The sequence below is a fragment of the Erythrolamprus reginae genome, chromosome 3 (genome assembly GCF_031021105.1).
Source record: "Erythrolamprus reginae isolate rEryReg1 chromosome 3, rEryReg1.hap1, whole genome shotgun sequence".
Classification (NCBI taxonomy): Eukaryota; Metazoa; Chordata; class Lepidosauria; order Squamata; family Dipsadidae; genus Erythrolamprus; species Erythrolamprus reginae.
In genome coordinates this window covers 76,577,843-76,605,708 of record NC_091952.1, presented here as the reverse complement: position 1 = coordinate 76,605,708, position 27,866 = coordinate 76,577,843, and the positions used below count along the sequence as shown (strand labels likewise).

General features: G+C 40.0%; 1 protein-coding gene across 2 annotated transcripts; it reads left to right on the top strand.

Moving 5' to 3' along the window:
- Positions 1-28: 28 nt before the first annotated feature.
- Positions 29-27,257, top strand: ORC1 (origin recognition complex subunit 1). Of its 2 annotated transcripts, XM_070745906.1 has the most exons (18): positions 79-250; positions 2,010-2,103; positions 4,232-4,359; positions 4,694-4,860; positions 9,164-9,527; positions 12,025-12,280; positions 12,632-12,724; positions 12,920-13,024; positions 14,986-15,181; positions 16,875-16,981; positions 17,361-17,462; positions 18,035-18,206; positions 21,150-21,257; positions 23,075-23,224; positions 24,070-24,189; positions 24,751-24,917; positions 26,073-26,160; positions 26,934-27,257. In XM_070745906.1, exons 1-18 carry the CDS (start codon positions 214-216, stop codon positions 27,150-27,152), a joined length of 2,673 nt encoding a protein of 890 aa, XP_070602007.1. In that variant the 5' UTR covers positions 79-213; the 3' UTR covers positions 27,153-27,257. The 2 variants fall into 2 exon arrangements, with proteins under 2 accessions (XP_070602008.1, XP_070602007.1); XM_070745907.1 differs by lacking the exon at positions 12,632-12,724 and having other exon boundaries at positions 29-250.
- The last annotated feature ends 609 nt before the right edge of the window (positions 27,258-27,866 follow it).

The window sequence follows — 27,866 nt, the reverse complement described above, 5'->3', positions numbered from 1 at the left end:
TAAGAATTGAGGTGTTTTTTTCCCCCCCGCAGCCAGAAACAAACATGGAGTCTCTAGGGCCGCGCAAATTTCACTTCCGGGGCGGAGCGCCAGGACTTTGGCGCGAAGTTTCATCTCTCGCAGGAGGAAGAGGGAAGCTGTCGCCACTCTGAGCCTCGGGTTGACTGAGTCTTCTGGTTGTATTTCCTGCCGAGTTTCGTCGGACTTGAAAAAATGAATTGCAGCCCCGCATGGAGTGTATTGTTGCCACGTAAGGTTTTGTTGTTGTTGAACGACAGGATTACTAGATTTCTAAGGACAGCCGGGTCGTGATGAAGTTTGAGTGGCAGATTCCTAAGGCTTCCTAGGGCTTGTATAAGCGCACCTACGTGCCTTTTGCCACTGTCCAACGATCCCATTTTTTCGTACCCATTTTATAATCTGGTTTATACTTATATCTATTACCGTATATATGCTTGACAAAACAAGCAAATAAAATAAATAATGATTCATTTTCATCCAAGAGTCTCTTAAATACTTCTTTATTCTTTATTATCTTTATTATTATTATTTCTCATCATTCCTATCACACATTTCCTCCAAATAAGGAGTGTATGACTAACGTGTTGTACCACATGATTCTTGACAAATCTGTATTCTCTTTTATGTACGCTGAGAGCATATGCACCAAGACAAATTCCTTTTGTGTCCAATCACACTTGGCCAATAAAGAATTCTATTCTATTCTATTATTATGTTTAGAAAAGGGTGTGTGCAGGAGTGGATTGCCATTACTGGCCCTATCGATGTGCTGCATGTGCAGCTTCAGTTTTCTTGCATGTGTGCGCATGCATCTCAGTGTGTTTTTCCTTCTGCGCATACGCAAGAAGCAAAAGCGTGCTGAAATTTTGCAAGGGAACGGGGATGTGCATGAGATTTCAGCGATTTGTTTTGCTTCCATGCATACACAGTGTTGTGGTTGGCTCTGGCCCAGCTCCTGCCCCAAGGAATGTGGAGGTGGATGCAGGGGAAACTTCAACATGTCATAGGCCTGTTTTATTGCCGACAGAGTCAAGTAGTGCAGTTTCCTCGGACAAAGAAGAAGGTGGGAGTGACTTGGAAGAGGGGGGCTTGGCACACAACCCAGGAAGTCAATCTCCATTATCTTCGGTCGATTCGGATGCGGAAGTCTTGGACCCACGCAGGCACAAAATTATGCATAGAAGAGACCAATTGAGGACATATTACAGGAGATAAGAGAGGCCACCTGTGTTTGGGTGAGGCTCCAGTAATTAGAGCTGCTGATACAAATAGCAGCATGTGGGCTTGGCCATTGTGGAAGATTATCTGATCGCAGTTCTTCAGGATCGTGCCTTGCTGTTTTCCGGACTTTGTTGATTTTTCACGCTTTTGAAACCAAAGCAGAGCAAAGTGTGTGTGTCTCACTTCATTGGAAGAAGAAGGGCTGTGACGTTTCTTCACAGCTGCTAGCTAAGTACTTAAGGACTGATTAAGGGAATTGTACAGCTTACAAGGTTGTTTTGGGATGAGTGCTCTTTGCAATACAAAAAGGGTGCTTTGTTTTCTTTTGAATTTTGTGATAAAGAACATTGTTTTGAATTTTCAAACGCGTGTGTGTCTGAAATTTGTACCCTTGAATTTTCGGGAGACTCATACCAGAGAGCCCAGCAGAACAGACAGAAGCCAAAAATCACCAAATTCTCTCACAGGTGTCCCCTCAAGAGATTTTGCTTCTTGTGCATGCACATGAAACAAAAATACGGATGCATATGCGCACACGCAAGAAAACTGAAGCTGCATGCACAGCACGCTGCACTATTGATGCGCTGTCCTCTACCATACTAGTAGCTACCCACTACTGGTGTGTGTGTATGTAGGAGAATAATACAGAAGCTGAGGATTGAGCAATGCCCTAACAACGTAATGTTGCAATACTTTTCCTTTTTTACTAAACTGTGTTTATTATGCGGTCTGATCCTTCGTTGGTTTTTGTTGTTGTTGTATAACAGATGCTGTAAACACAAGAAGTCAAGGAAAACGCATCTATTCGTGGATTGGCAAGGCTATATCTACTGACAGAAAATTGCAGATCTCTCATTATAGGTATGTCAGTCTGTTTTAGTTATTATTATTATTATTATTATTATTATTATTTATTAGATTTGTATGCCGCCCCTCTCCGGAGACTCGGAGCGGTTTACAACAACAAAACAATACAAATCCAATAGTTTTAAAAGACAATTTAAAAACCCTTAATATAAAAAAACAATCATACATCTCATACAAACCACACATGAAGCGGTGAGGGCCCAGGGGAATAAATTTCCCCAAGCCTGACGACAGAGGTGGGTTTTAAGAAGTTTGCGAAAGGCAAGGAGGGTGGAGGCAGTCCTAATGGTATGTATGTATGTATGTTTGGTTTTTATATTAATTGATTTTTAATCATCAATACCAAATTACTATTGTACACTGTTTTATTGTCGCTGTTAGCCGCCCCGAGTCTCTGGAGAGGGGCGGCATACAAATCCAATAAATAAATCTCTGGGGGGAGTTGGTTCCAGAGGGTCGGGGCCGCCACAGAAAAGGCTCTTCCCCTGCATCTCGCCAGGCGACATTGTTTCGTCAACGGGACCCGGAGAAGGCCAACTCTGTGGGACCTAACAGGTCGCTGGGATTTGTGCGGCGGAAGGCGGTCTCAGAGATACTTGTTAGAGAGCAAAATGTGTACCGTAGTTTGGGGGAAATGCATAATAATGCAATAATGCTGATAACTGAGCAGTACAGCTAAGTACTTGACTTACAGTCATTAGTGACGTTCAAAGTTGCGACAACACTGGGAAAAGTGACTTATGGTCACTTTTTAACACGTCTGTTGCACCATCCCTATGCTCACATGATCACAATTACATGTCAGTTGCAGTGTCCTGAGGATATGTGATCAGTTTTTTTTCACTTTCTAACATCAACGGGAAGCCAGATTTACCTAACAACCATGTTATTAACTTAACTGTGCAATGATTCACTTAACAACTTTGGCAAGAAATGTCATAAAATAATGAAAAACGTGCTTAACAATTGTCTTAGTAAGGTTGATGTTGCGGCAAGAACGGTTGCAAAATAGGCTCTACTGAGCCTTGCGAAATCCAGCCGGTAACCGCTGCCAGGAGGCCCTTCTAGATCATAGCCGCCTTGAGAGGATGGTAGAGAAAGGAGAAACGCTTCACTGACTACAAGGAACCCACAATTTCCTTGTTAGGTCCGAAGCAAGCTCATGCAATTGGCAATGGGCACGACAGCCATTTTTGGCAGTCACAAAGCTGGGACATCTGGGACCATAAAATTGTGCTGGAGTGGTGAATGGACAGAGCATTGAAACTGAGTGAAATAACTACCAGATTTTACTCTAAAGGCATTGCATACTGGCAATGGTATGTATAAATTATTACTGCCATACGGAGTCATGTAGAAATCTACTACAAGTGGTCCTCAAGTTATGATGTCGGTTGGTGGGGCCCAGGGAAGAGCCTTCTCTGTGGCGGCCCCGGCCCTCTGGAACCAACTCCCCCCAGAGATTAGAATAGCCCCCACCCTCCTTGCCTTTCGTAAGCTCCTCAAAACCCACCTCTGCCGACAGGCATGGGGGAGCTAAGATAATCTTTCCCCCTAGGCTTCTACAATTTATGCATGGTATGTTTGTATGTATGATTGGTTTTATAACAAGGGTTTTTAGCTGTTTTAGTATTGGATTTTTACATTCTGCTTTTGTCACTGTTGTTAGCCGCCCGAGTCCACGGAGAGGGGCGGCATACAAATCCAATAAATAAATAAATAAATGATCACAATTGAGCCACAAATGTTTGTTAGCAAGACAATTTTTATACAATCCTGGGAATGTATTTCAAATTCCCCACAATTTCCAATCCTTTTTAAAAAAAAATTTTAAACTTTAAAAAAAAAAAAAGATTTTTACAATCTACTTATTTGACATTTATCTTTTTATACCCATTTCCAACCCGCTTGTCCCTCTTTTCTGTTACAATTAACTATACATATATATCCATATTTCTTTTTAGATTAAATAACATTTTCTTTTCTTGTCTATCCAATTTATAATGCTATAAATTATAAATTTATAATGCTATATATAATTTTGACAAAGGGATGGTAACGGATAGAAAGAAGATGGGGAATAGTATCCAATGCCTATAAAGAAATTATTTATCATTTTTAGGGGAGTATCTATTCAATGTGAAAAAGGTACCAGTGACATCTGTATTTTCCCTGGAGAGTTTATTTTCATAGAAGAAGAAGGATATAATCAACTTTTTGTGGCAAGACTCTTAAATCTATATGAAGATGGTAGGTTTTTCCGTCTTTCTTCCCTATACAACAGTTTTCCAATATTAAGATAATTTTTTGTTGAATATTTGTAAAAGACATTGTTAAAAAGTAATATATGATAATAACAAGCTAAAGCATTTAAAAAGAAATGCTTCCAATTGTGCCATAAATTGAGGACTATCTGTATCCGTCTACAACTATTGGCTTGAAATAAATATACCATTTTAGCAATAGTTGATAGCAAAAGGTTGATGCTTTTTCTTAAGCTGACATTTAAATTAATGAAACTAAAGAAATGTATGTTTCAAAAATCTTCAAGGGGTCTTGGCAAATAATATTTTTTCTACCCTAGGCACTCAGGAAAAATATGCAGTTGTTGAGTGGTTTTCTCGAATGGAAGAAATACCATTTGGTCTCCGAAAAAGTTTTGGAAAAAAAGCTTCACTGGAGATATTCTTGAATGAGAAGACCGATTGGAATACTGATATATTTGTTTCATCTATCGTTTGTAAAATTATGGTGAGTAGTAGTATATTCAAAAGTGTCAAGGCAAGAAAAGGTCAATGTCTTTACAGTAATTGTAATCCTGAGATATCTCATTCCTGACAGCTCCAGGGCTGACATCTCTTCTTGGATATGTAAGACTAAACATGAAAGGCAGCACTTAAAAAATAATAATAAACTATTTTTTATTATATTTTATTATACATTATACTCTGATAAATAGCCTATCATAGTGTTACTCATGGTAGCTCTACTTCATTCATTTTGCCACTTCACTTATTTATTGTTCTGTCGAGCTCTCTGGTAGAATCCTCCCAAAAATGCACAGATACAATTTCAGACACACACACGTTTGAAAATTCAAAACAATGTTCCTTATAATGAAAATTCACTTAAACAAAGCCCTCTTTTGGGATAGCAAAAAGCACTTGTCTCCAAACAAACTGGTAATTTGTACAAGTCCCTTATCAGTTCTGTGATACTTAGCTTGCAGCTGTGAGGCAATTCACAGTCCTTTTTTCACAAAAGTGAAACACATTTTGCCCTGGTTTAGTTTCAAAGCGGGGGAAAATCAGCACACAAAAGGTCCAAGTCAGTAAAGCAGTCACGAAACACAACGATCAGATAATCCTCCACAGTGGCCAAATGCACAGGCTGCTCTTTATAGCAGCCTCACTAATTACCACAGCCCCACCCAACCACAGGTGGCCTCATTTTCTTTGATAATAATCTCTCAGTTGTTGCTGCCTATGCATCGCTCTCCGCATGCGTGGCTGTATCATTAACTCTTGTTCTGAATCTAAGGAGGAGCTAGATAATTGATCTCCTGAGCTGTCTGCCTCACTTTCCTCCTCCCTGGCACTCAAGTCTTCTTGGTCAGAGGAGCCTTCATCAGCAGATTCCACCGGGGGCAAAACAGGCCTGCAGCATGTGGATGTCTCCCCCACATCCACAGTCCTTGGGGCAGGAGCTGGGCCAGAGCTAACCACAACATTTATACATTAATTAATTTACACATTAATTCAGGTAGTGCAGTGGTTAGAATGCAGTATTATTATAGTCCAATTCTGCTGATTGCCAGGAGTTTGATTTTGACCAGCTCATTTAGTCTTCCATCCTTCCGAGATTGGTAAAATGAGGAAATTGGAGGAAATTTGGGGGGAAATATGCTGACTCTGTAAACCGCTTAGAGAGGACTGCAAGCACTATGAAGCGGTATACAGTGATCCCCCGATTATCGCGAGGGTTCCGTTCCAAGACCCCTTGCGATAATCGATTTCTCGCGATGTAGCGGCGCGGAAGTAAAAACACCATCTGCGCATGCGCCCCTTTTTCCATGGCCACACATGCGCAGATGGTGGAGTTTGCGTGTGGGCGGCGGGGTAGACCCAGGGAAGGTTCCTTCGGCTGCCCAACAGCTGATCTGCTCCGCAGCGTGGCAGCAGCGAGGAGCCGAAGATGGGGTTTCCCCGTTGCCCAGGCAACGGGGAAACCCCATCTTCGGCTCCTCGCTGCTGCCGCGCTGCGGAGCAGATCAGCTGTTGGGCGGCCGAAGGAACCTTCCCTGGGTCTTCCCGCCGCCCAGGCAAAGGGGAAACCCCAAGATCGCTTGCCCGTTCGCCCGCCCGGCTGCTCGCTTGCCGCTCGAGAGCAAGAGGGGGAGAGATAGAGAAAGAGAGAGAAGGAAAGAAAGAGATGAGAGAGGGAGGAAGAGAGTGTGAGAGAGGAAGAAGCAAGATAGAGAAAGAGAGAGAGAAAGAAAGATGAGAAAGGAAGGGAGTGACGTCATCGGGTGGAAAAATCGCGATATAGCGTTTCGCAATGACCGAGATCGCGAAACTCGGGGGATCACTGTATAAATTTAAGATAAGTGCTACTGCTGTTTCCGTTGATGAACAATTTGAGCACTGCATTGACAACACTGCTGCATACATCTGCTTCAATAGCATCAACCAATCTGATTTATTTTATCTAAAAGATGTGCATGACCACTCTTCTTGGAGCACACCAAGGTGACTCATGACAATAAAACTAAAAATCATAAAAAAAGAAAAACACAAAAAAATGGTGCCCCCCATTCAATCTGTTCCTGTTCATGAGTAAAGTCTTAATAGCTTTCTGGAAGGCTAAAAAGTCTTCTGGATCACATCACAAGGTAGAGACACCTATGAAAAGGATACACTTCCTAAGTCCCATTAAATGGCAATATTTCAGGGAATGAACCCAGAGCATACCTACCCTGTTAGGCAGAAACTCAGGAAAAGACAAATAACCTGGTTATATGCTGGGTAGGAATTTAAAGTTAACCAGCACTTTGAATGGCATCCAGAAGAAAACTGAGAACCAGTGCAGTTTTTGCAACAAGGAATGTAAGTTTGGTGAATCTAGGGGAGTCTATTGCAGTTTTTGCATTCTAGACAGTTGTGGCTTCTGAGTGGTCTTCAAGGGCATGTATAGTTCATTGCATATCCTAAACAATGTTTTATATTGTTGATTACTGTAGAGTTGATCACTTAGCTTACCTTCCCCAGTCTAGTAAGACAATAGTCCTGGTGATCCCCAATCATCCTGAACATTATAGTAACAAAACTTTTGAGAAATCCTATATTACATTTAATTGGGCAGCGACTTTTTTGTAATTTGAATTATAAATGTTTACATAAGTTGTATGTTACAAATACCATCTCGGGCAGAGGTCTTCAAACTTGACAACTTTAAGACTTGTGGACTTCAACTCCTAGATTTCTCCAGCCAGAATTCTGGGAGTTGAAGTCCACAAGTTTTGAAGTTGCCCCTGATTTTAGGCATCAGATATTCCTGATTCTAATACCAAATCAGCATCTCTTAAATTATTTCTAGGCACATACACTGTTTAGAGACAGTGAAAAATATTATTTGTAAGCTAATATTATATATGATTCACTAGTACTGTAACTTATGAATGGTAGCAACCCCTAGATATACATAATGATTTCAATAGATAGCAGTAGTTAGTCACTAAAGTGGATTATCTCTGGTTATTACTTGGATTAGGCACCATTAATTATTTCAGTGTTTTCATCTAAGCAAGGCATTTATTTTAAAAAATCGCAAAGCAGCAAACAATTTCCACTCTGCAAAGGAAACTACATACATGCAGCCATTAGTAATTGAGCTCAACTGCATCTTTGCAAGTCAGAGAGTTAATTCTAAAAATATGAGTTATAGTTCCCACTGTTTTGTTAAATATTCCTCTCTTCAAAGAACAAGCCATTTTTCATTACATTTTTAGGAAATACATTCCTTAATTGACCTTTTGTTATGCTTAGAACTAATTGATGTTTGGACTCTTTGAATTATACAGTGGTACCTCATCTTACGAACGCCTCTTCTAACGAACTTTTCAAGATACGAACCCGGTGTTTAAGATTTTTTTGCCTCTTCTTCCGAACTATTTTCACCTTACGAACCCAAGCAGCTGCTGCTGGGATGAAGGGGTTTCTTTTTTTCCCCTTTTTTGAAGAAAGAAAAGGGAGGGGCAGCTTGGAGGAGTAAAGATTTTGCATGCTTGCAAAGGCACTGAAATGGTGTCTTTTTAAGAAAGAAAAGGGAGGGGCAGCTTGGAGGAGTAAAGATTTTGCATGCTTGCAAAGGCACTGAAATGGTGTCTTGAAGAAAGAAAAGGGAGGGGCAGCTTGGAGGAGTAAAGATTTTGCATGCTTGCAAAGGCACTGAAATGGTGTCTTTTGAAGAAAGAAAAGGGAGGGGCAGCTTGGAGGAGTAAAGATTTTGCATGCTTGCAAAGGCACTGAAATGGTGTCTTTTGAAGAAAGAAACGGGAGGGGCAGCTTGGAGGAGTAAAGATTTTGCATGCTTGCAAAGGCACTGAAATGGTGTCTTTTGAAGAAAGAAAAAGGAGGGGCAGCTTGGAGGAGTAAAGATTTTGCATGCTTGCAAAGGCACTGAAATGGTGTCTTTTGAAGAAAGAAAAGGGAGGGGCGCCCCCCTTGCCTTTCTTCCTTCCCACTCACCCTTTAGCCTAGCCTTGCTTCTTCCACCCGCCCCCTTTAGCTGCTCCTCCCTGCCCTCTGTTCGCCTCCCTTCTAAAGTTTGGGATTTTCCTGAAGGATTTGCACTCATTATTTGCTTTTACATTGATTCCTATGGGAAACATTGTTTCATCTTACGAACTTTTCACCTTACGAACCTCCTCCTGGAACCAATTAAGTACGTATGATGAGGTACCACTGTACTAAGTTTTGATACGTTGATCACATTATTTCACTGTTCTTGGGACTTAAATCTACTGTGTAAATGGACAACTTTGTGCCGTTTTCAGGTTTATCCTATGTCACCATCTGAAGCACTGCCTGTTGAAGTAAAAGATAATCAAGTTATGTTTGTGAGGAAATCCTGGGATGGAAAAAAGATAAAGCCATTGAAACCCGATTTACTGGCAGAATTGAAAAATTCCGTTAAACTTAAAAATGATATAATTTTTGCAACTGAGGGCAGCCGGACTCCCTCTCGCTCTCTGGAAAAAGCAACCGGAAATGTCACTTGGAGTACCAGAGAAAGCAATAAAAGTGCAGAAGTAAAACTGAGGCATTCAGCTGCTAAGTCTTCCTTGTTTAAGCAGAGGAATTCCCCAAATTTGGCCAGTGGAGGCATCGCTGGAGCAAAGAAAAGATTACAGTTAAACAGTACGTTTGCAAATAATTGAGTATGGTTGTATCACTATATAACTCTGTAAACTGCCGCATGGTTTATATACCGAATAGCACCTTATTAATTTTAGGATATATGGGTAGTCCTTGACTTGCGACCACAATTAAGCCCAAAATTTCCATTGGTAAGCAAAACAATTGTTAAATGAGTTTTGCCTTATTTTACAACCATTCTTGCCACAGTTGTTGTACATACTCCTGGTCAGTTGGAGGATGATGAAGATATTGAGGACTCGGATTCAGATAGTGTTTATGAATTAGTGGGGGGCCTGGGGTTACAGGTAGTAGAACAGGTGGGAGGCCAGCCACAGGATGGGGCTATGAGTTCAGGATATAGCGAGGGAGAATCAGACGCTCGCTGGGTTAACCCTAAATTTAGAAGGGCCCAAAAACATAGAGAACAGGTGTCTGGAAGAAGATATTAAGGAGAGGAATGGGTTAAATACTGTTGTGATATATTTGGCAGGTCAGTGGGGAAGAAGGGTGGAGTTTCAACGTTTTTTCTTGCCTCTCCCAAGTAAGCAAAAGTATTCTGTGTTGATTAACAGTCAGGGCTGCTGTTTTAGAAATCATGCTGTTAGGAAAATAAATCTTGTTAAGTAGAGAAGGAGAAGGAATGTAAGAAATGCAGTTAAGGGAGATAATGGACCAACAGATAAATGCCTGTATGAAATGTGTTTGAATTCCAGAAGAGCAGAGAAATAAATGCTGTTTCTTTATTCATGAAATAATGCATTTAATAAGAGTTATTTGTAATTGCTAAATTTCTACCAGAAACCAGAACAGTTGTTAAGTGAATCACTGCAGTTGTTAAATTAACAACATAGTTGTTAAGTGAATATGTCTTCCCCATTGACTTTGCTTGTCAGAAGGTCTCAGAAAGTGATCACTTGATCTTGTGACACTAACCGTCATAAATATGAGCCAGTTGCCAAGCATTGGAAGTTTGATCACGTGACTATGGGTATGCTGCAATGGTCATAAGTGAAAAATGATCATACGTGGGGGGGTTTTCAGTGCCGTTGTAACGTTGAACAATCACTATAATGGTTGCAAGTCAAGGACCTTCAAATTATTTTCAGATGAAAGTCACAATTAACAATTGATGGCTTCTAATCTGGCACTCATATAACTGAGGGGTTTCATAAGCTGGGTTTGTTCATTTCTTTTGCTTTATTTGATTCATAAATACCTGTAAAAAAAGCAAAATTCTGCCCCATGAGTATAACTCACATGATTACTTAAATAATTGTGCAGCTTTATGGGTATACAGTATCTACATGCCATGGGACTAGATTGTCTATGGGAGCGTCTTCTGCCTTATGTATCCCAGCAACCAGTTAGGTCCCACAAAGTTGGCCTTTCCCAGGTCCCATCAGCCAGGCAATGCCACCTGGTGGGGCCTAAGGGAAGAGCCTTCTCTGTGGCGGCCCCTGCTGTCTGGAATAAACTCCCCCTGCAAATTCATACTGCCCCCCCACCCTCCCTGTCTTCCATAAGGCCTTGAAAATGCATTTCCGCTGACAGGCCTGGGGTCACTGAAATTTTAACATCTACCCTGGCCTATGAGTGAAGAATGATAGGATGAATGTGGATGCTGGTTTTTTAAATATACAGTAATCCCTCGCTACTTCGCAGTTCATCTTTTGCAGATTTGCTATTTCACGGGTTTTCAAAGGGGGCTTAAATCCATTAAATCCATTGAAAATTTTAAATCCATTAAAAATTCATAAAATTCTTCTACAGTACTACTGTACTCTATTAAAGAAACTGGTCGGATATCACATGTAGTTCCAGCTGAGAAACATTACCGAATGACTGTTTAATGCAAAGAGTGGGGTTTAAAAGTCCAAATACTCATTAAATACATTAAAAAAATATCTTTCCTCTACTTCACGGAAATTCATTTTCCACAGATGGTCTTGGAACTCATCCCCAGCAAAAACGAGGGATCATTGTATAGGGGTTTTAGAATACAACTTGTTAGATTTCTATGTGTTTTTACTATTGAGATTTTTATAGAGTATTTTAATATTAGATTTCTTCATGTTTTGTATTTGTTTTGTGAGCCACCCTGAGTCCCAGGAGAAGGGCAGCATAGGAATCTGATTAATGAATAAATAAAATAAATATCATGATCAGAACTTTTTAACATTTCCTTGAAATTTGGGAAAACGTGTAAAAAATGGGGAAATAAAAGACATTGTCCTTCTATGTTATTAAACATTGACTCAAAGGACTAAAGGACTCAACCATTCTAGGTCAAGGTCTGAAAGACCAACTAAGTTTTTGACAATTTATGAAAAATCAGTAAGGTCTAAATTTGTTTCTTGGAAGAACCTTTAGAAATTAGGTTGCAGGCCAGAATAAATGTGACCTCAGAGATACAGAGGGGCTTCTGTATTCAGAAATTATTCTTTAATGACTTCTATTAAATCTATGTTCTATGTTATGATTTTTTTTTTCTTTTTAGCACCTACAAAATCTAGAAATACATTTGCCGTGCAACAAGATGCGATAGAACTTCTAGACTGTGGTTTGGTTGGAACTCCTCAACAATCACCCCTTAAAAGAAAAGTAGCATTTACTGGCATTAAAGGTTCTCCTAAAAAAATATCTTGTGTTTCTGATGAGGAAGATTTGCTTTTAGATATAAAACCACTGGATGAGCAGCCCGAAAGAACTACAACAAATTTACTAACTTCCTCTGGGACACAAAGTGGCGAAGGGTAGGGACCAGCATTATGTCCTAAATTTGGAAGTGTGCTGTTCTGAACAGCCTAGTGTTCTTGTTTCTATATTAACATACTATTTTTTTTCAAGTAAGACACAAGTCTTTCTGTGTGTTTAATATTAATTTTCTTCTTTTCTGTAATAATTTGCTGATTGACAGAAATTTTAGCTTTTTTAATACTGGAGTTAAATTTAAGAGATTAATAACTACGCAGGAATACGATTTCATGGCTTAAATTTTGTCTGCCTAGATTGTTTGTATATGTTTCTTGAATAGTTGAGAACGGTGAAGTTGATGAAGCTGTTGTGTATTTTTCATAGATTAAATTAGTCACATTTTTCTATAGTTTAGATGAAGAATGTGAGTTGGAAACAAGGAATCTAGCAATGACTCCATGTTCACGCAGAATGATAGCTGCTCGAATTGCAAAACAATTTCGGTGAGACTGTTATTCATGCAACATTTAAACTTTTTAAGCTGTTCAGTGTTTATAGTGTGTTAAGAACACTTGACAAATTATTGGTGGAAATGATTGCCTTATATATGTATATGTTTCTTGAATAGTTGAGAACGGCAAAGTTGATGAAGCTGTTGTGTATTTTTCATAGATTAAATTAGTCACATTTTTCTATAGTTTAGGTGAAGAATGTGAGTTGGAAACAAGGAATCTAGCGATGACACCACGTTCACGCAGAAAATGTGTACAAGTGACAGCTGCTCGAATTGCAGAACAAGTTCGGTGAGACTGTTATTCATGCAACATTTTAATTTTTTAAGCTGTTCAGTGTTTGCAGTGTGTTAAGAACACTTGACAAATTATTGGTGGAAATAATTGCCTTATATATGCCTGTTTACAAATATATTGTTGGATAGAAATACTGTTTTTAAAAGAAAAGACTGTCCAAAATTGATCTTCGTATAAATGAAAATAACTGGGCCAAATCTGGAACAATAACCCTCACTGTGATTCATTCAAAGGACATTTTTTAAATCCTTACCTACTTTTTTAAATCTTGCATTTAAACAATGCAGTTTGAATGATAAGAAATCTGATGTGTGTAATCTCACCTTCACTTTCTACTTAGGAGTAGAGAATTTATTTATATCCCAATCTGAATTAAAATGGCCATACCCGTTTGCCAGCATGGCCATGTTAAAGTTTATTGGAGATGTACCCAAATATCTGATGGAGACATCAAAACTCTTAAGTTATAGTTTGTTGTCTAACCTCCTTCACAAAACAAATGTTAGGTGCTTGACAGGCTTTCAAGATTGTTTTTCAATATCTTATTAGCAAAACAAAACAAAACGTAGTTACAGAATTCCAAGTTACAGTATTTTGTTTCCTAAATTTTCAAGAAAGTTATCTAGCTCAGTGTATGCCTAATGTGAATAAGGCAAAAATAACTGAAAGTGTTTCTCATGCTTTCTCTTCCCTTGGCTGAAGTGTCTTTTGCAACAGCCCTAGTTCCCTCTCTGCTTTGCCAGAATCTGTTAGACGTTCCTTCACAGAATACTAGCTTGGAATGATAGCTCTGTGGATAGCTTGGCCTTGCATAGCTTTTTGAAGAGGAAGCATATCTTTATCTTACATTAGCTCATATTAGAGAACCATCTTTCAGCTGTGGCGAGGGGGGCGTTTGCCCAGGTTCGCCTGGTGCACCAATTGCGGCCCTATCTGGACCGGGACTCACTGCTCACAGTCACTCATGTCCTCATCACCTCGAGGTTCGACTACTGTAACGCTCTCTACATGGGGCTACCTTTGAAAAGTGTTCGGAAACTTCAGATCGTGCAGAATGCAGCTGCGAGAGCAATCATGGGCTTCCCTAAGTATGCCCATGTTACACCAACACTCCGCAGTCTGCATTGGTTGCCGATCAGTTTCCGGTCACAATTCAAAGTGTTGGTTATGACCTATAAAGCCCTTCATGGCATCGGACCAGAATATCTCCGAGACCGCCTTCTGCTGCACGAATCCCAGCGACCGATTAGGTCCCACAGAGTGGGCCTTCTCCGGGTCCCGTCAACTAAACAATGTCGGTTGGCGGGCCCCAGGAGAAGAGCCTTCTCTGTGGTGGCCCCGACTCTCTGGAACCAGCTCCCCCCAGAGATTAGAACTGCCCCTACCCTCCTTGCCTTTCGTAAACTTCTCAAAACCCACCTTTGTCGTCAGGCATGGGGGAACTGAGACATTTCCCCCGGGCCTATACAATTTATGTATGGTGTGTTTGTATGTATGTCTTTTTAATAATGGGTTTTTAAAAATATTTTAAATTGTAAATTATTAGATTTGTCATGAACTGTTTTATTGTATTGTGAGCCACCCCGAGTCCACGGAGAGGGGCGGCATACAAATCTAATAAATAAATTAATTAATTAATTAATTAATTAATATAATATAATATAATATAATCTTTCAAAACCTGTGGCGTTATTTAATCTACTAAAACCCCAAAGGACAAGGATCGAATTTAAAGGTGGCTGAGCTCAATTTCAGAGGTCCCCTGTGATTCTTTACACATCACAGGCTCAAAAGAATCATAGGTAAAGCAGGATTTTCTTTCACCATGTCTGTACCTGAACATGGGCTCAAATCTGGCCGATCATATCATTCTCTTCAGTGTTGTTCCAGTGTTGTCCCTTTTTCTGCTTATTGTCCAAAATTCAAAATTTGATGTATCTAATTTCTTTCTTTAGTATTTTGAATGCAACTGGAGGTAAAGGCAAGGGTAAGAAGTGTCTCAGTCCCTGTGAAACATCTGATTCAGATAGCAGTGATGAAGAAGAAGACAACCAGAGACCTCCTACACCTAAAAGGCAAATAAAATCCACTCCTCTCGAGTTCTTAAAAAAGCAATCCACAGGGACACCTACCAAGGATCCAAGGAATAGTGTAAGAGCTACAGGCCTCTTTCTAAAAACAAATAAAGTACTTTCAACAATCACATAAACATAAAATGAGCTCTTGATTTTACAATTTCAGGAATTTATAAAATTCAGCTTACAATTTATACATTGAGATAACTGAGATCTGAGTGGTTATATTTGTAGTCAAATAATACCATCTTCATTTTATCTGATCAAGCTAGGCTGTCTCTTTGTATGTGTGTTAGGGTCATTTAAATCAATTTCAACTCCTGGCAACATGAACAGATCAATGTAGTTTTCTTGGCAATATTTTTGGAAATGGTTTACCAATCCTTCAGGATTTTTATTTTTTTTTAAATTTCTGGTCTTGTTCTAATGTTGATTGGTCTAAGTCACTTAGCTGGCTTTTATTCCCAAGCGAAAATGAAAATACAGGTCTCCCTACTCCAGTACCTTCAACATGAAACTGACTACAAGGTGGACTACAAAATTCTAAAGAAGAAATACAGTGGTACCTCGAGATACGAGTTTAATTCGTTCCTGACCTGGGCTCTTAAGTCGAGCAGCTCTTATCTCGAACGACTTTTCCCCATAGGAATTAATGTAAATAATTTTAATTGGTTCCAGCCCTCAAAAAACTCACAAAGTTAGTCTAAATTATGCAGAAAGACAAGTTTTTAATGAAGAAATGTACATGTACATATAAATGAATAATGAAGTTTCTTTCACTTAACTTGTAAACTTTCTTAAACTTTTAAATTTACATATGTTCAACTTCTCTGCCACCCAATCCTGTAGGACAGAGGTCCCCAACCCTTTTTGCACCAGGGACCGGCTTTAAGCGATCAAGAGAGGAATGGGTGAATGAATGGACGGAGGGTGGGAAGGAAGGAAGGAAAGAGGGAAGGGACAGGAACAGAGGAAGGAAGCAAGGAAACTTATGAAAGGGGAGAGTAAGAGAGGAATGAGTGAAGGGAGGGAGGGAGGGAAGAAGGTGGGAAGGAGAAAGAAAAGAAGAAATAGAGGAAGGGAAGGTAAAAGAGAGAAAGAAAAAGAGCTAACTTCCGCGTTCAGCTTCAGGAGACAGCTGCGAAGCCGCGCGCGTGTTTTAAAAGGTTGCAGCCGGCCTGGGGGGCTCGGGGGGGTGCTGGCAAGCCCCCCAGGCTGGCTGCAAGCACCCCCCGAGCCCCCCAGGCCGGCTGCAACCTTTTAAAACACGTGCGCCGCTTCGCAGCTGTCTCCTGAAGCCAAACGCGGAAGTTAGCGTTCGGCTTCAGGAGACAGCTCCTTGGCGCTTGTATCTCGAATTTGGGCTTGTAAGTAGAACAAAAATATCTCTCCCCTCCCAGCTCTTATCTCGAGTTGCTCGTAAGTAGAGCAGCTCTTATGTCGGGGTTCCACTGTAATGTAAAACTGTTTCCGCCTTTCCTTCTCTCAGTCCAATTTTGCATTAATATTCATTTAAATTATGTGCCAAAGAAAAAATGAATTAAGCATTACAAATGTTTGGCTTAATTTTTTCAATTATTATTTTCAACAGTTTCAAATAAAACAAAATGCAAACAATTACCGTGTTTCCCAAAAATAAAACCCTGTCTTATATTTTTTTGAACCCTGAAATAAGCACTTGGCCTTAGTGCCATGCATTCAAAAGCCCGATTGGGCTTATTATCAGGGGATGTTTGTAAAGGAGAAAATAACAATGGTTTTTCTTGCAGTCTAAGCCAAGTACTCCAAAAACTCCACGTAATGCCACCCCAAAAATACGTAGCCGAAATCAGACTCCACAGAAACCAATCAATGTACTAGAAGAGGCAAGAATGAGGTAAAGTAAAATATTCCTGATATTTCCTAAGGGAAGAAATAAATAATAATGTTATTAAAGGAAGAGAAGTTACCCTTTGAGGGTGATATAAATGATATTCTTTGTTACAGTAAGAGCTAATATAATGGTACCTTTAAATAAACATCCATTTTGTTATGAATGTCTTATTCTACTTGTTCTGTGTGTTTGCATATAAAATATTTTTACTTTGGATCAGCGATGAAGTTATAACGTCACTTTTTTTAAAAACCCACCCCTTTTTAAACCCAGCACTATTTGAAATGAATTCTTAGAACATTTGCATAACAACTCTTAATAAATTATATTCTGTGCCTAGCACTTTATTTAGAAATCACTCCTCTTTTGCTTTAATTGACAGACTGCATGTGTCTGCTGTCCCAGAAGCCTTGCCCTGCCGTGAAAAGGAATTCCAGGATATCTGTAACTTTATAGAAAGCAAGCTTCTTGATGGTACAGGAGGGTGAGTATTTCTTGGCATGCTATTTATCCATTTTTAGTTTTATTAAAGAGGAAGGAAAAAGAGAAATCCAGGTCATGTTGATGGGCCAAAACAACGATGGCAAGTTTTCGCTTAAAAGTTCTTTTTCTACAAGATTACAACGCTTTTTAAAATTTCTTGAAAGTCATGCGTTTTTATTGCACAGATTAAAAGGAATGTCTTGTTTATTAGTAAACACTTAATAACATATTTTGGCCAAGTACATTCCATTTCTGAAATCTTCACAGTTATTAACCAGACTATTGGGTGTGGCCATATAGAAGCTTCTCAGATCTATCCACTTGCCTGTGGCTATTTTTATTTTAAGAAGAATTAAGTAACTTTGGGGGGCTTTAAGTAGGGGTTAAAGAAAACACATTTTCAGAGTTTCATTATAAAAATTCCAGGAACAATCAACATAACTGAAGCTGCAGCGGAATCATTAATCATATTTAATCAGACTAAGGGGACAATTGTTCTAGAGTTGTATAAGGCAGCTTTTTATTAGGAAAACAGAAATCTTCCTGATTAATATTGGTTCTCTTGTGTTTCAGGTGTATGTACATTTCTGGTGTTCCTGGAACAGGTAAAACAGCAACAGTCCACGAAGCTATTCATTGTCTTCAGCAGGCAGCAGAAAATGAGGAGATACCAGCTTTCCAGTTTATAGAGATTAATGGAATGAAACTGACTGATCCCAACCAAGCCTATGTGCACATTTTAAAGGTGAATATGCTTGAGAAAAATGGAATTGGGCAAGAAACTTTTTCAATAGTTTCTTAAATTCAGAGGGTGAGCTTGTCTGTCACTAAGAGTGTGTTGTATACAAAAGCCGTAAGTTGTGTGTGTGTGTGTAATTGTTTTTCTTGATGTTTGTTTGTTTGTTTATTTATTTATTTATTTGATTTTTCTATGCCGCCCCTCTCCGAAGACTCGGGGCGGCTCACAACAGTAATAAAAACAATATTGTAGTGGAACAAATCTAATATTAAAAAACATATAAAACCCTATCATTATTTAAAAAACCAAACAGCACATTCATACCAAACATAAAACAAAGTATTAAAAAAAGCCTGGGGGAAAGGTGTCTCAACTCCCCCATGCCTGGCGGTATAAGTGAGTCTTGAGTATTTTACGAAAGACAGGGAGGGTGGGGCCAGTTCTAATCTCTGGGGAGAGTTGATTCCAGAGGGCTGGGGCCGCCACAGAGAAGGGTCTTCCCCTGGGACCCGCCAAATGACATTGTTTAGTCAACGGGACCCGGAGAAGGCCAACTCTGTGGGACCTTATCGGTCGCTGGGATTTGTGCGGTAGCAGGCGGTTCCGGAGGTACTCTGGTCCAATGCCATGTAGGGCTTTAAAGGTCATGACCAACATTTTGAATTGTGACCGGAAACTGATCAGCAGCCAATGCAAGCCACGGAGTGTTGAAGAAACGTGGGCGAATCTTGGAAGCCCCATTATGGCTCTCGCGGCTGCGTTCTGCACGATCTGAAGTTTCCGAACACTTTTCAAAGGTAGCCCCATGTAGAGAGTGTTGTGTGACAATGTTTTCAGCCCCCGTCCTCAAGATGAATAATTTGGTTATGGAGTGTAATCTAGCACATTGTTTCCATGGAAGTTGGTTGATAAATGTTCTTAGTCTTGGCTGAGAAAAAAATGAATGGCCCAGAGACATCATATCACGGGTGAAATGCTCCCGGTTTGGCCATGCTTGCCAGTCATCAGAGAGCCAGTAGCGATCGCAGCATGAGCTTCGCCTACCCACCCGGATGCCACCATTTGGGTTCTTTACTCTCTGCATGCACTCAAAGCCGCACTGCTCGATTCAGTACATATACTTCGAAAATATATTATGATGTCCTAGGACCCTGGATGAGGCTCAACTCGTAACTATGCCAAATCTGCTGTGATACAATTGTAAATAATAATAATAATAATAATAATAATAATAATAGCTAGAGAGTAAACTTTCCTGAAAACAAGCAAATGAACAAAAATTCTAAAAAATCTAAAATCCTGACCATGCAATAAGTTCCATTGTCATCATACTTTAAAATGTGTACAATACACTTTAATATTTAAAACAAAAGTGAAGATTTGGCTGCTATGGTCAAGCCATATTTTTCAGGTGCAGTGGTACCTCTACTTACGAACGCCTCTACTGATTAACTTTTCAAGATACGAACCCAGTGTTTAAGATTTTTTTGCCTCTACTTCCGAACTGTTTTCCACTTACGAACCCGAGCCGCCGCCACTGGGATGGCCCTCCTCTGGACTTCCGTTGCCATCTGAAGCGCCTGTCCTTGCGCTGCTGGGATTCCCCTGAGCCTCCCCTCGCTGGGAATCCCCGCCTCCGGACTTCCGTTGCCACTCGAAGCACCTATTCTTGCGCTGCTGGGATTCCCAGCAAGGGGAGGCTCAGGGCAATCCCAGCAGCGCAAGAATGGGTGCTTTGGGTGGCAACAGAAGCCCGGAGTCGGGGATTCTCAGCAGCGCAAGGCAAAAGGGGTGACTTTTGGGATGGGTTTGCACGCATTATTTGTTTTTACATTGATTCCTATAGGGAAAATTGTTTCTACTTACGAACTTTTCTATTTACGAACCTGGTCACGGAACGAATTAAATTCGTAAGTAGAAGTACCACTGTATTTCTCAATACAAGAATGACAGGGGTAGGAGTTAGTCCTATTGTATGAGATAAATTTGAGCCCGTGACTCCTGAAGATGTGGACAAGGCTATGGGATTGATGAGTTTCTCGACATGTTTATTAGACCTGTGCCCCTTCCTGGTTGGTTTTATTTTATTTATTTTATTTATTTTATTCATTTGTCCAATACACAAATACATAGGAAGAAAAATAGACATGTGATAATATAAAAGAGGGTGAAAGTGAACTTAGAGGAGAGGATATATGAAAGGAAGAGAATATATAAGATAGGTGAAAGAAAGGAAAGACAATTGGACAGGGGACAAAAGGCACACCAGTGCACTTATGTACGCCCCTTACTGGCCTCTTAGGAACCTGGAAAGGTCAATCGTGGAGAGTCTAAGGGAGAAATGTTGGGGGTTAGGGGTTGACACAATTGAGTCCAGTAATGAGTTCCACGCTTCGATAACTCGATTGTTGAAATCATATTTTTTACAGTCAAGTTTGGAGCGGTTCGTATTAAGTTTGAATCTGTTGCGTGCTCTTGTGTTGCTGCGGTTGAAGCTGAAGTAGTCATTGACCGGTAGGACATTGCAGCATATGATCTTGTGGGCAATACTCAAATCGTGTTTTAGGTGCCGTAGTTCTAGGCTTTCTAGGCCCAGGATTGTTAGTCTGTTTTCATAGGATATTCTGTTTCAAGTGAAGGAGTGAAGGGCTCTTCTGGTGAAATATCTTTGGACATTTTCAAGGGTGTTGATGTCTGAGATGTGGTATGGGTTCCAGACAGATGAGCAGTAGTCTAGAATGGGTCTGGCAAAGCAGGTTTTGGCTAGCAGAGAGGGGACACGAGGCTGGCTCCAGGCTTTGGTTTACACATCCTTAAGGGAGGGGTCCCACACTGTTTAAAGTAGGATTTACCTTTATATAAACATACATAGAATTATACTATCTCTATAGCAGAATTCATCACTGCTGCACAAGATCGTAACACCAGTCTCCATTTAATTTGATCTAGCTACTGACAGGCGAGAAGGCAACTGCCAATCATGCGGCTGAACTTCTGAAAAAGATGTTTTGCACACCTGGATCAAAAAGGAAAACTGTAGTACTTGTTGTGGATGAGGTAATGTGGGAGTGGTTATATTAGAAGATTTTTTAAAAGTTTGTTTTGTATGTATTTCAGAGTCATGGGGCTGTTGTAAGATTGAAATGGTCCGAAGTGGTCATCCTTGTCAATGAAAACACTGTTAATTTTTTCAAAACACTTTCATTCTCTTCACCTTAATAAGAGGAGCCTACAAATATTAATCAAAAATAAAAACCATCTCTGCTGAGTTTAAAGTCTTTAAAAAAGAATGTGAAGGGGAAAAGCTATTTTCTGTGATCATTCCCAAACTGATACATTTCTGTGGATTTCAGTTCCAGGTTTCAGTTCCAGCTACATAACAAGCACTTGTTCTTTACATTAAAATGTATTGATACAGAGAAAGAAATATACAGTACTTTTCTTTAGATACTTATATATGCAGTGTTATCCATAGGTGAAGAAAAATTAAAAATAATGCATGTTGTATTTGAATAAGGCTAATCCAAAATAATATTTTTCTGCAGAACTAAAAAAAATTAGAAGAACTTTTACGTAACAAGTACTTGTTCTTCACATAAAAATGTATTGATACAGAGAAAGAAATACAGTGTTCCCTCGATTTTCGCGGGTTCGAACTTCGCGAATAGCCTATACCACGGTTTTTCAAAAAATATTAATTAAAAAATACTTCGCGGGTTTTTTTCTATACCACGTTTTCCCCCGCCCGATGACATCATACATCATCGCCAAACTAATAATTTTTGCAAATAAATAACAAAAAAATAATTATTGTTAATAAATAATTATGTTTATAAATATCAGGATTACTAAGTGTCTTATTCAATGGTGAATAGCAGTAATAATGGTGAGTAAATGGTTGTTAAGGGAATGGGAAAGGGTAATTTAGGGGTTTAAAGTGTTAAGGGAAGGCTTGTGATACTGTCCATAGCCAAAAATGGTGTACAGTGATCCCTCGATTTTTGTGATATCGATCTTCGCGAAACGCTATATCGCGATTTTTCCCACCCGATGACGTCACTCTCTTCCTTTCTCATCTTTCTTTCTCTCTCTCTTTATCTTGCTTCTTCCTCTCTCACACTCTCTTCCTCCCTCTCTCATCTCTTTCCTTCTTTCTCTATCTCTCCCCCTCTTGCTCTCGAGCTGCGGGCGGGCGAGTGGCGGGCGGGCAGCAGCGAGGAGCCGAAGATCGGGGTTTCCCCTTTGCGTGGGCGGCGGGGAAGACCCAGGGAAGGTTTCTTCGGCCGCCCAGCAGCTGATCTGCTCGGCAGCGCCGCAGCAGCGAGGAGCCAAAGATCGGGGTTTCCCCTTTGCGTGGGCGGCGGGGAAACCCCGATCTTCGGCTCCTCGCTGCTGCGGCGCTGCCGAGCAGATCAGCTGCTGGGCGGCCGAAGAAACCTTCCCTGGGTCTTCCCCGCCGCCCACGCAAAGGGGAAACCCCGATCTTCGGCTCCTCGCTGCTGCGGCGCTGCCGAGCAGATCAGCTGCTGAGCGGCCGAAGAAACCTTCCCTGGGTCTTCCCCGCCGCCCACGCAAACTCCACCATCTGTGCATGCGTGGCCATGGAAAAAGGGCGCGCCTGCGCAGATGGTGTTTTTACTTCCGCACCACTATATCGCGAAAAATCGAGTATCGCAAGGGGTCTTGGAACGTAACCCTCGCGATACTCGAGGGATCACTGTATTTACTTCCGCATCTCTACTTCGTGAAAAGTCGACTTTCGCAGGCGGTCTCGGAACACATCCCCTGCGAAAATCAAGGGAACACTGTATAGCGTATTTGTAGCATATATTTTCTTCATTTGTAACTTTGTATCAATTTCTTCCTTAATCTAGCTTGATCTTCTATGGACTCGAAAACAAAACGTAATGTACAATCTTTTTGACTGGCCCACCCAGAAAAATGCCAAGCTAATTGTCTTGGCCATTGCTAATACTATGGATTTGCCAGAAAGAATAATGATGAAAAGAGTAGCCAGCAGGCTGGTATGTCTATTCAACTCTTATTACTGTGGTTATGTTGCATTTGTGTTGGTTTCAGAAATTAAGTAATTAATTTCAGATATAAATGAAAAAGAAGAAATGAGATACTGCTGTAGTGTGCTTTGCAATTAGTTGTTACTGATATGAGAAAATTTCCACATAAATTCTCTTCACAGACTCAGAAGTGGTTAGCTCCCATTGGCTGACTTAGTTGCTATCCCTATTCATTGGCTAACCTTGTTCATGTGACTCACCGTTCATGAATATCTTACCACTAATTGTTTAGATATGGTCTGAATAAAGAAAAATGTGGTAGATATAATTTACTAGGAGTTTAAATAATGGTCTTATACAGTATTTGAGTGTTGCATTTTTCTATTCTGAAACTGGTCATTTATAGAACTAGATATCAAACATAGGAGTCTTTGTAGTGCTAGAAGAAAGAAGGATTATGATGTGGGAGTGTTCAACCCATGATAATAAGCTGGAATGCAGAGAGTTCTGGAAAAACTACTTGCAATAATAATATCACAAGTTCAGAATAAAACATTTCATTAATTTACACCTAATATCGCATGACTATTTAGTGCATACATTTTCAATTTCTATATGAGATAGCGTAATTAAAAAGCATTTTTGATAGAAAAGCTATCATACAAGGTTAAACACAACTGCACATTCTATAATTTATTCTATCTCTACGTTGCATAGTTTATTATTTATTTATTTATTTATTTATTTATTTATTTATTAGATTTGTATGCCGCCCCTCTCCGTAGACTTGTCAGATTTATTGAATATCTCTTTCAAGAGCTTTCAAGATGTTTGATTTTTTTTCCATTTTGCAGGGCCTTACTCGAATGTCTTTCCAGCCATACACCTACAAGCAGTTACAACAAATTATTTCATCCAGGATCAATCAGTTAAAAGCATTTGAAGAGGATGCAGTTCAGTTCATTTCCAGAAAGGTAAATTGACCATAGCAGCTATGTGGATTTATAAAAAAGATTTGCATCATAAATTAGAAATTTTTAAAGAAGCACCCTCAGAGATTCTTCATTATTGTTTCTCGGTTATTTGGGATTCTGAAGAAAGCGAAGATGGCAGTAATCAAATCCACAAAATGTATCCATTCTGTTTATTTAGCAAACTTATATGGCTGTCTATTTACCAGACAGCACTTTGGGCAATGAACAAAAATAAAAAGCACAATGTGGTCAACACACACACACAAAAACCACTTAAAAACAACATTGAGGCCCCAATAAAATGTGCATGCATCAACCATACAATGCCAGCTCCCTCAACAGCATGGCCTCATTGCCTGGAAGAAAACCATAACTTTCCTGAAGGTCAAAGGGTCATAGGCATCTGTACCGCTGGAAAGAAACCCTTCTATAAGGTGGTCATCCTTGTCTGTAGGTATTGAATTGAACATTGTTCAATAATGTTGAATAGTTATCCTTTCTCCTGAGTGTTGCAATATAGAAAAAAATGATTGACTTTCATTTTTAATCAATGCATTTTAGGTTGCAGCTTTGTCTGGTGATGCAAGACGATGCCTTGATATCTGCAGAAGGTCCACTGAAATCTGTGAACTTAATAGCAAAAGAGGTGTTTCTGGATTAGTCAGCATGGCACATGTGATGCAAGCCGTGGATGAAATGTTCTCATCTCCATATATAAATGCAATTAGGTAATAAAATAGTTCACCTGTGAATCTTCCCTTTTTCAGTGTCATAAAGGAAAATACGGTCTGAGTGGTGTGGGGGGAGAGGTCTAGAGTTGGAGCTCTTGCCTCATAATCATGAGGCTGTGGGTTTGTCTATGACTCCACATAAGTGTCAGGAACACTCAAGTTCCGCTCAATAGACTCCTTTCCAAGGTTTTATAGAGGCCAAACGTTACAACTGTTTGTTCAACAACCATTAAAAGGTGATGGTAACTGATCAAATGGTGGTAAATACCGGTCCTTGGAATTCCAGGCATCACTGCCTTCCCACAGTCACATGGTTGTGATCTGAGCATTCAGTGCCTAGCTTACAATTATGATAGCAAACTGCAGTCACATGATCACAATTTCCAACATTCGTTGCCAGCTTCCCACAAGCAAAGTCAATGGGAAAGCTGCCAGGAAATTGGAAATTGTCACGTGGCGTCCTCACTTATCAATCCAGGAAATCCTTACTCAATAACAGCAACCAGGATGCTGGAATTGCTGTTGTGAAGCAACGCAGCTATGTGACATCACACTTTAAAACATCATTTGGGGACAAAAATTCTGTTCCCAGTTCCCATCATAAACCAAAGTTTATTTGAAATAGACCTTTTCCGAGGGAAATACCTATCAACAGTCACCATTCTCACTCATATCTGACTATATATATGTAATATAAATAGATGCAATATGTAATATAAATAAATGAGTGTGACCAAATTAAACAAGTCATAAGAACAGCCAAGGATGTGAACTTTCAACCGAGGAAACCTCAGATTCAAGTTTCTCCTTGTAGGCACCAGAATGGCTCCAGAAATAAATTGGAGCTTTGGAGAATACTCTGATTCAGTTTGTGATTTAGTTTGAATGTTAGCTGGAACCTTGACATCATCCTTGTTTCTTCCAATTATTACCGTTCTCTGGACCATAGCTTACAACCTTTACCTGTGAATTGTTACATTTATAAGCATCCAAAATTGAGATAACATCAATTGTACACTGAATAGAATACATGTCTTCCTTGTAAGTCAACATATTGTTTCTTGCAACCCACCAAGTAATAGCTATATGTAGTGTACCAACACACTGAGGTGTACTTTTTATTAATCTTGTTGGGGTTCCATTCTCTTTTAGGAATGTTTCACTGCAGGAGCAAATATTCTTGAAAGCCACAATTGCAGAATATCATAGGTTAGGACTGGAAGAAGCTACAATTCAGCAGGTAAAAAATACTAATTTTTCAAGACTTCAGTTATATTCTGTGGATATATTCATCAGAAATTACTTTTTAATACATTTTATACAGTGTAGTGCTTCAAGTCTTTGGCAGTTCTCAAGCCCGTATTTTTCTATTTTGAATATAGTTACAGTATTTGTGTCAGACCATACTATACATTCTTCCAAATTGCATATATTCAATCTAGACAATCAATTTGACAATCATTTAATAAATTTCAAAGTATAGTGGTACCCTAGTACTTATTTTTAATTGGTTCCAGGAAGCATGAGGAGTGCCAAATGAATTTTTCTCATAAGGAATAATGTTTGTGAGTCACAAGGCAGCCAACATTGACAAGTTGTAGCTTGTTAAAATGTGTTGGGTAACAAATTCAATGAATTTCAAAACAGTTGAGTACCAAGGTACCACTGAATATACAATTCTGAAAAATGGTGTATCTCTATAGTTCTCAACCTTTTCTTACACCATGGATCTTTTGTGGCCACAGACCATGGCCACTGACCCCTAAGACTTAATTTAATCTAATTTAATTGACTTTTATTTAACCGAAGATTTAAATCATAACATTTCTTCAAGCCGTCATGGACCCCCTGTGACCACATCACAGCCTTCCATCAGCCCTAGGGTCTGTGAACCACAGGTTGACAACCACTGGTGTATCTTACTATTTTCTCGCAAAAACAGGAAAGTAATTAGAAATTGCTCCCTTAAATCTGCTTGTTTTTAACCTTCAGTTTTGTTTTTTCCACTTCTAGATATTTCATCAGCATGTTGCTCTATGTAGACTTGAAGGCTTGCCAACACCTACTGTATCAGATATAATGGCAATATCCTCCCGACTTGGTGCTTGCAAACTTTTGCTGGTAGAATCTAATGCCAAGTACCTCAGCATGCGAATTCGACTCAATGTTAGCCAGAATGATGTTATGTATGCGCTCAAGCAAGATCAGAATACCAAAAATACTAAATTTTAATGAGATTTGTTTTAAATAATGGTGTTGATTAATACTTGAAATTTGTTTTTAAACTTATTTTTGTTATTTTTATAGTGTTTATAATTATAACTATTCTTTAAATAATAATCCAGTTGTTTGTGATCTCATAACTAGTGTTTGCACAGTTTGGGTTCGTACCGAACTTTGTGGTATTTGGCATGCCGAACCCGAACCCAAACTTTTTTAAAAGTTCAGGTTCCAGTTCAGCGTTCGTGCCGAACGCCGCAAAGTGCCGCCGCCCGGCTGTCATTTGCTGAGAAGACGAGGAGCCGGGCACCAGTGGTGGTGGAGGAAGGCAAACACCGGGGAGCTGTCGGCCGGTCGGGAGGCGCAAAAGGAGGTGGGGAATCCCACGATGGGATTCCGGGGACGGAGCTTTGACGACGCGGAGACTTCTTCCTGGCGCGTGGCTTTATTTCGGCCGGCTAGGAAGAAGTATCTGTGATATCAAAGCTCCGCCCCTGGAATCCCATCATGGGATTCCCCACCTTTTGCTTGCAGCACTGCTGCGGCGTCCTTTTCCATAAAAATTAAAAAATAGAGGACGCCGCAGTAGCGCTGCAAACAAAAGGAGGTGGGGAATCCCACAATGGGATTCCGGGGGTGGAGCTTTGACGACAAGGATATTTATTCCTGGCCGGCCGAAATAAAGCCACGTGCCAGGAAGAATTTTTCCGTGAGGGCCTCGCTTGC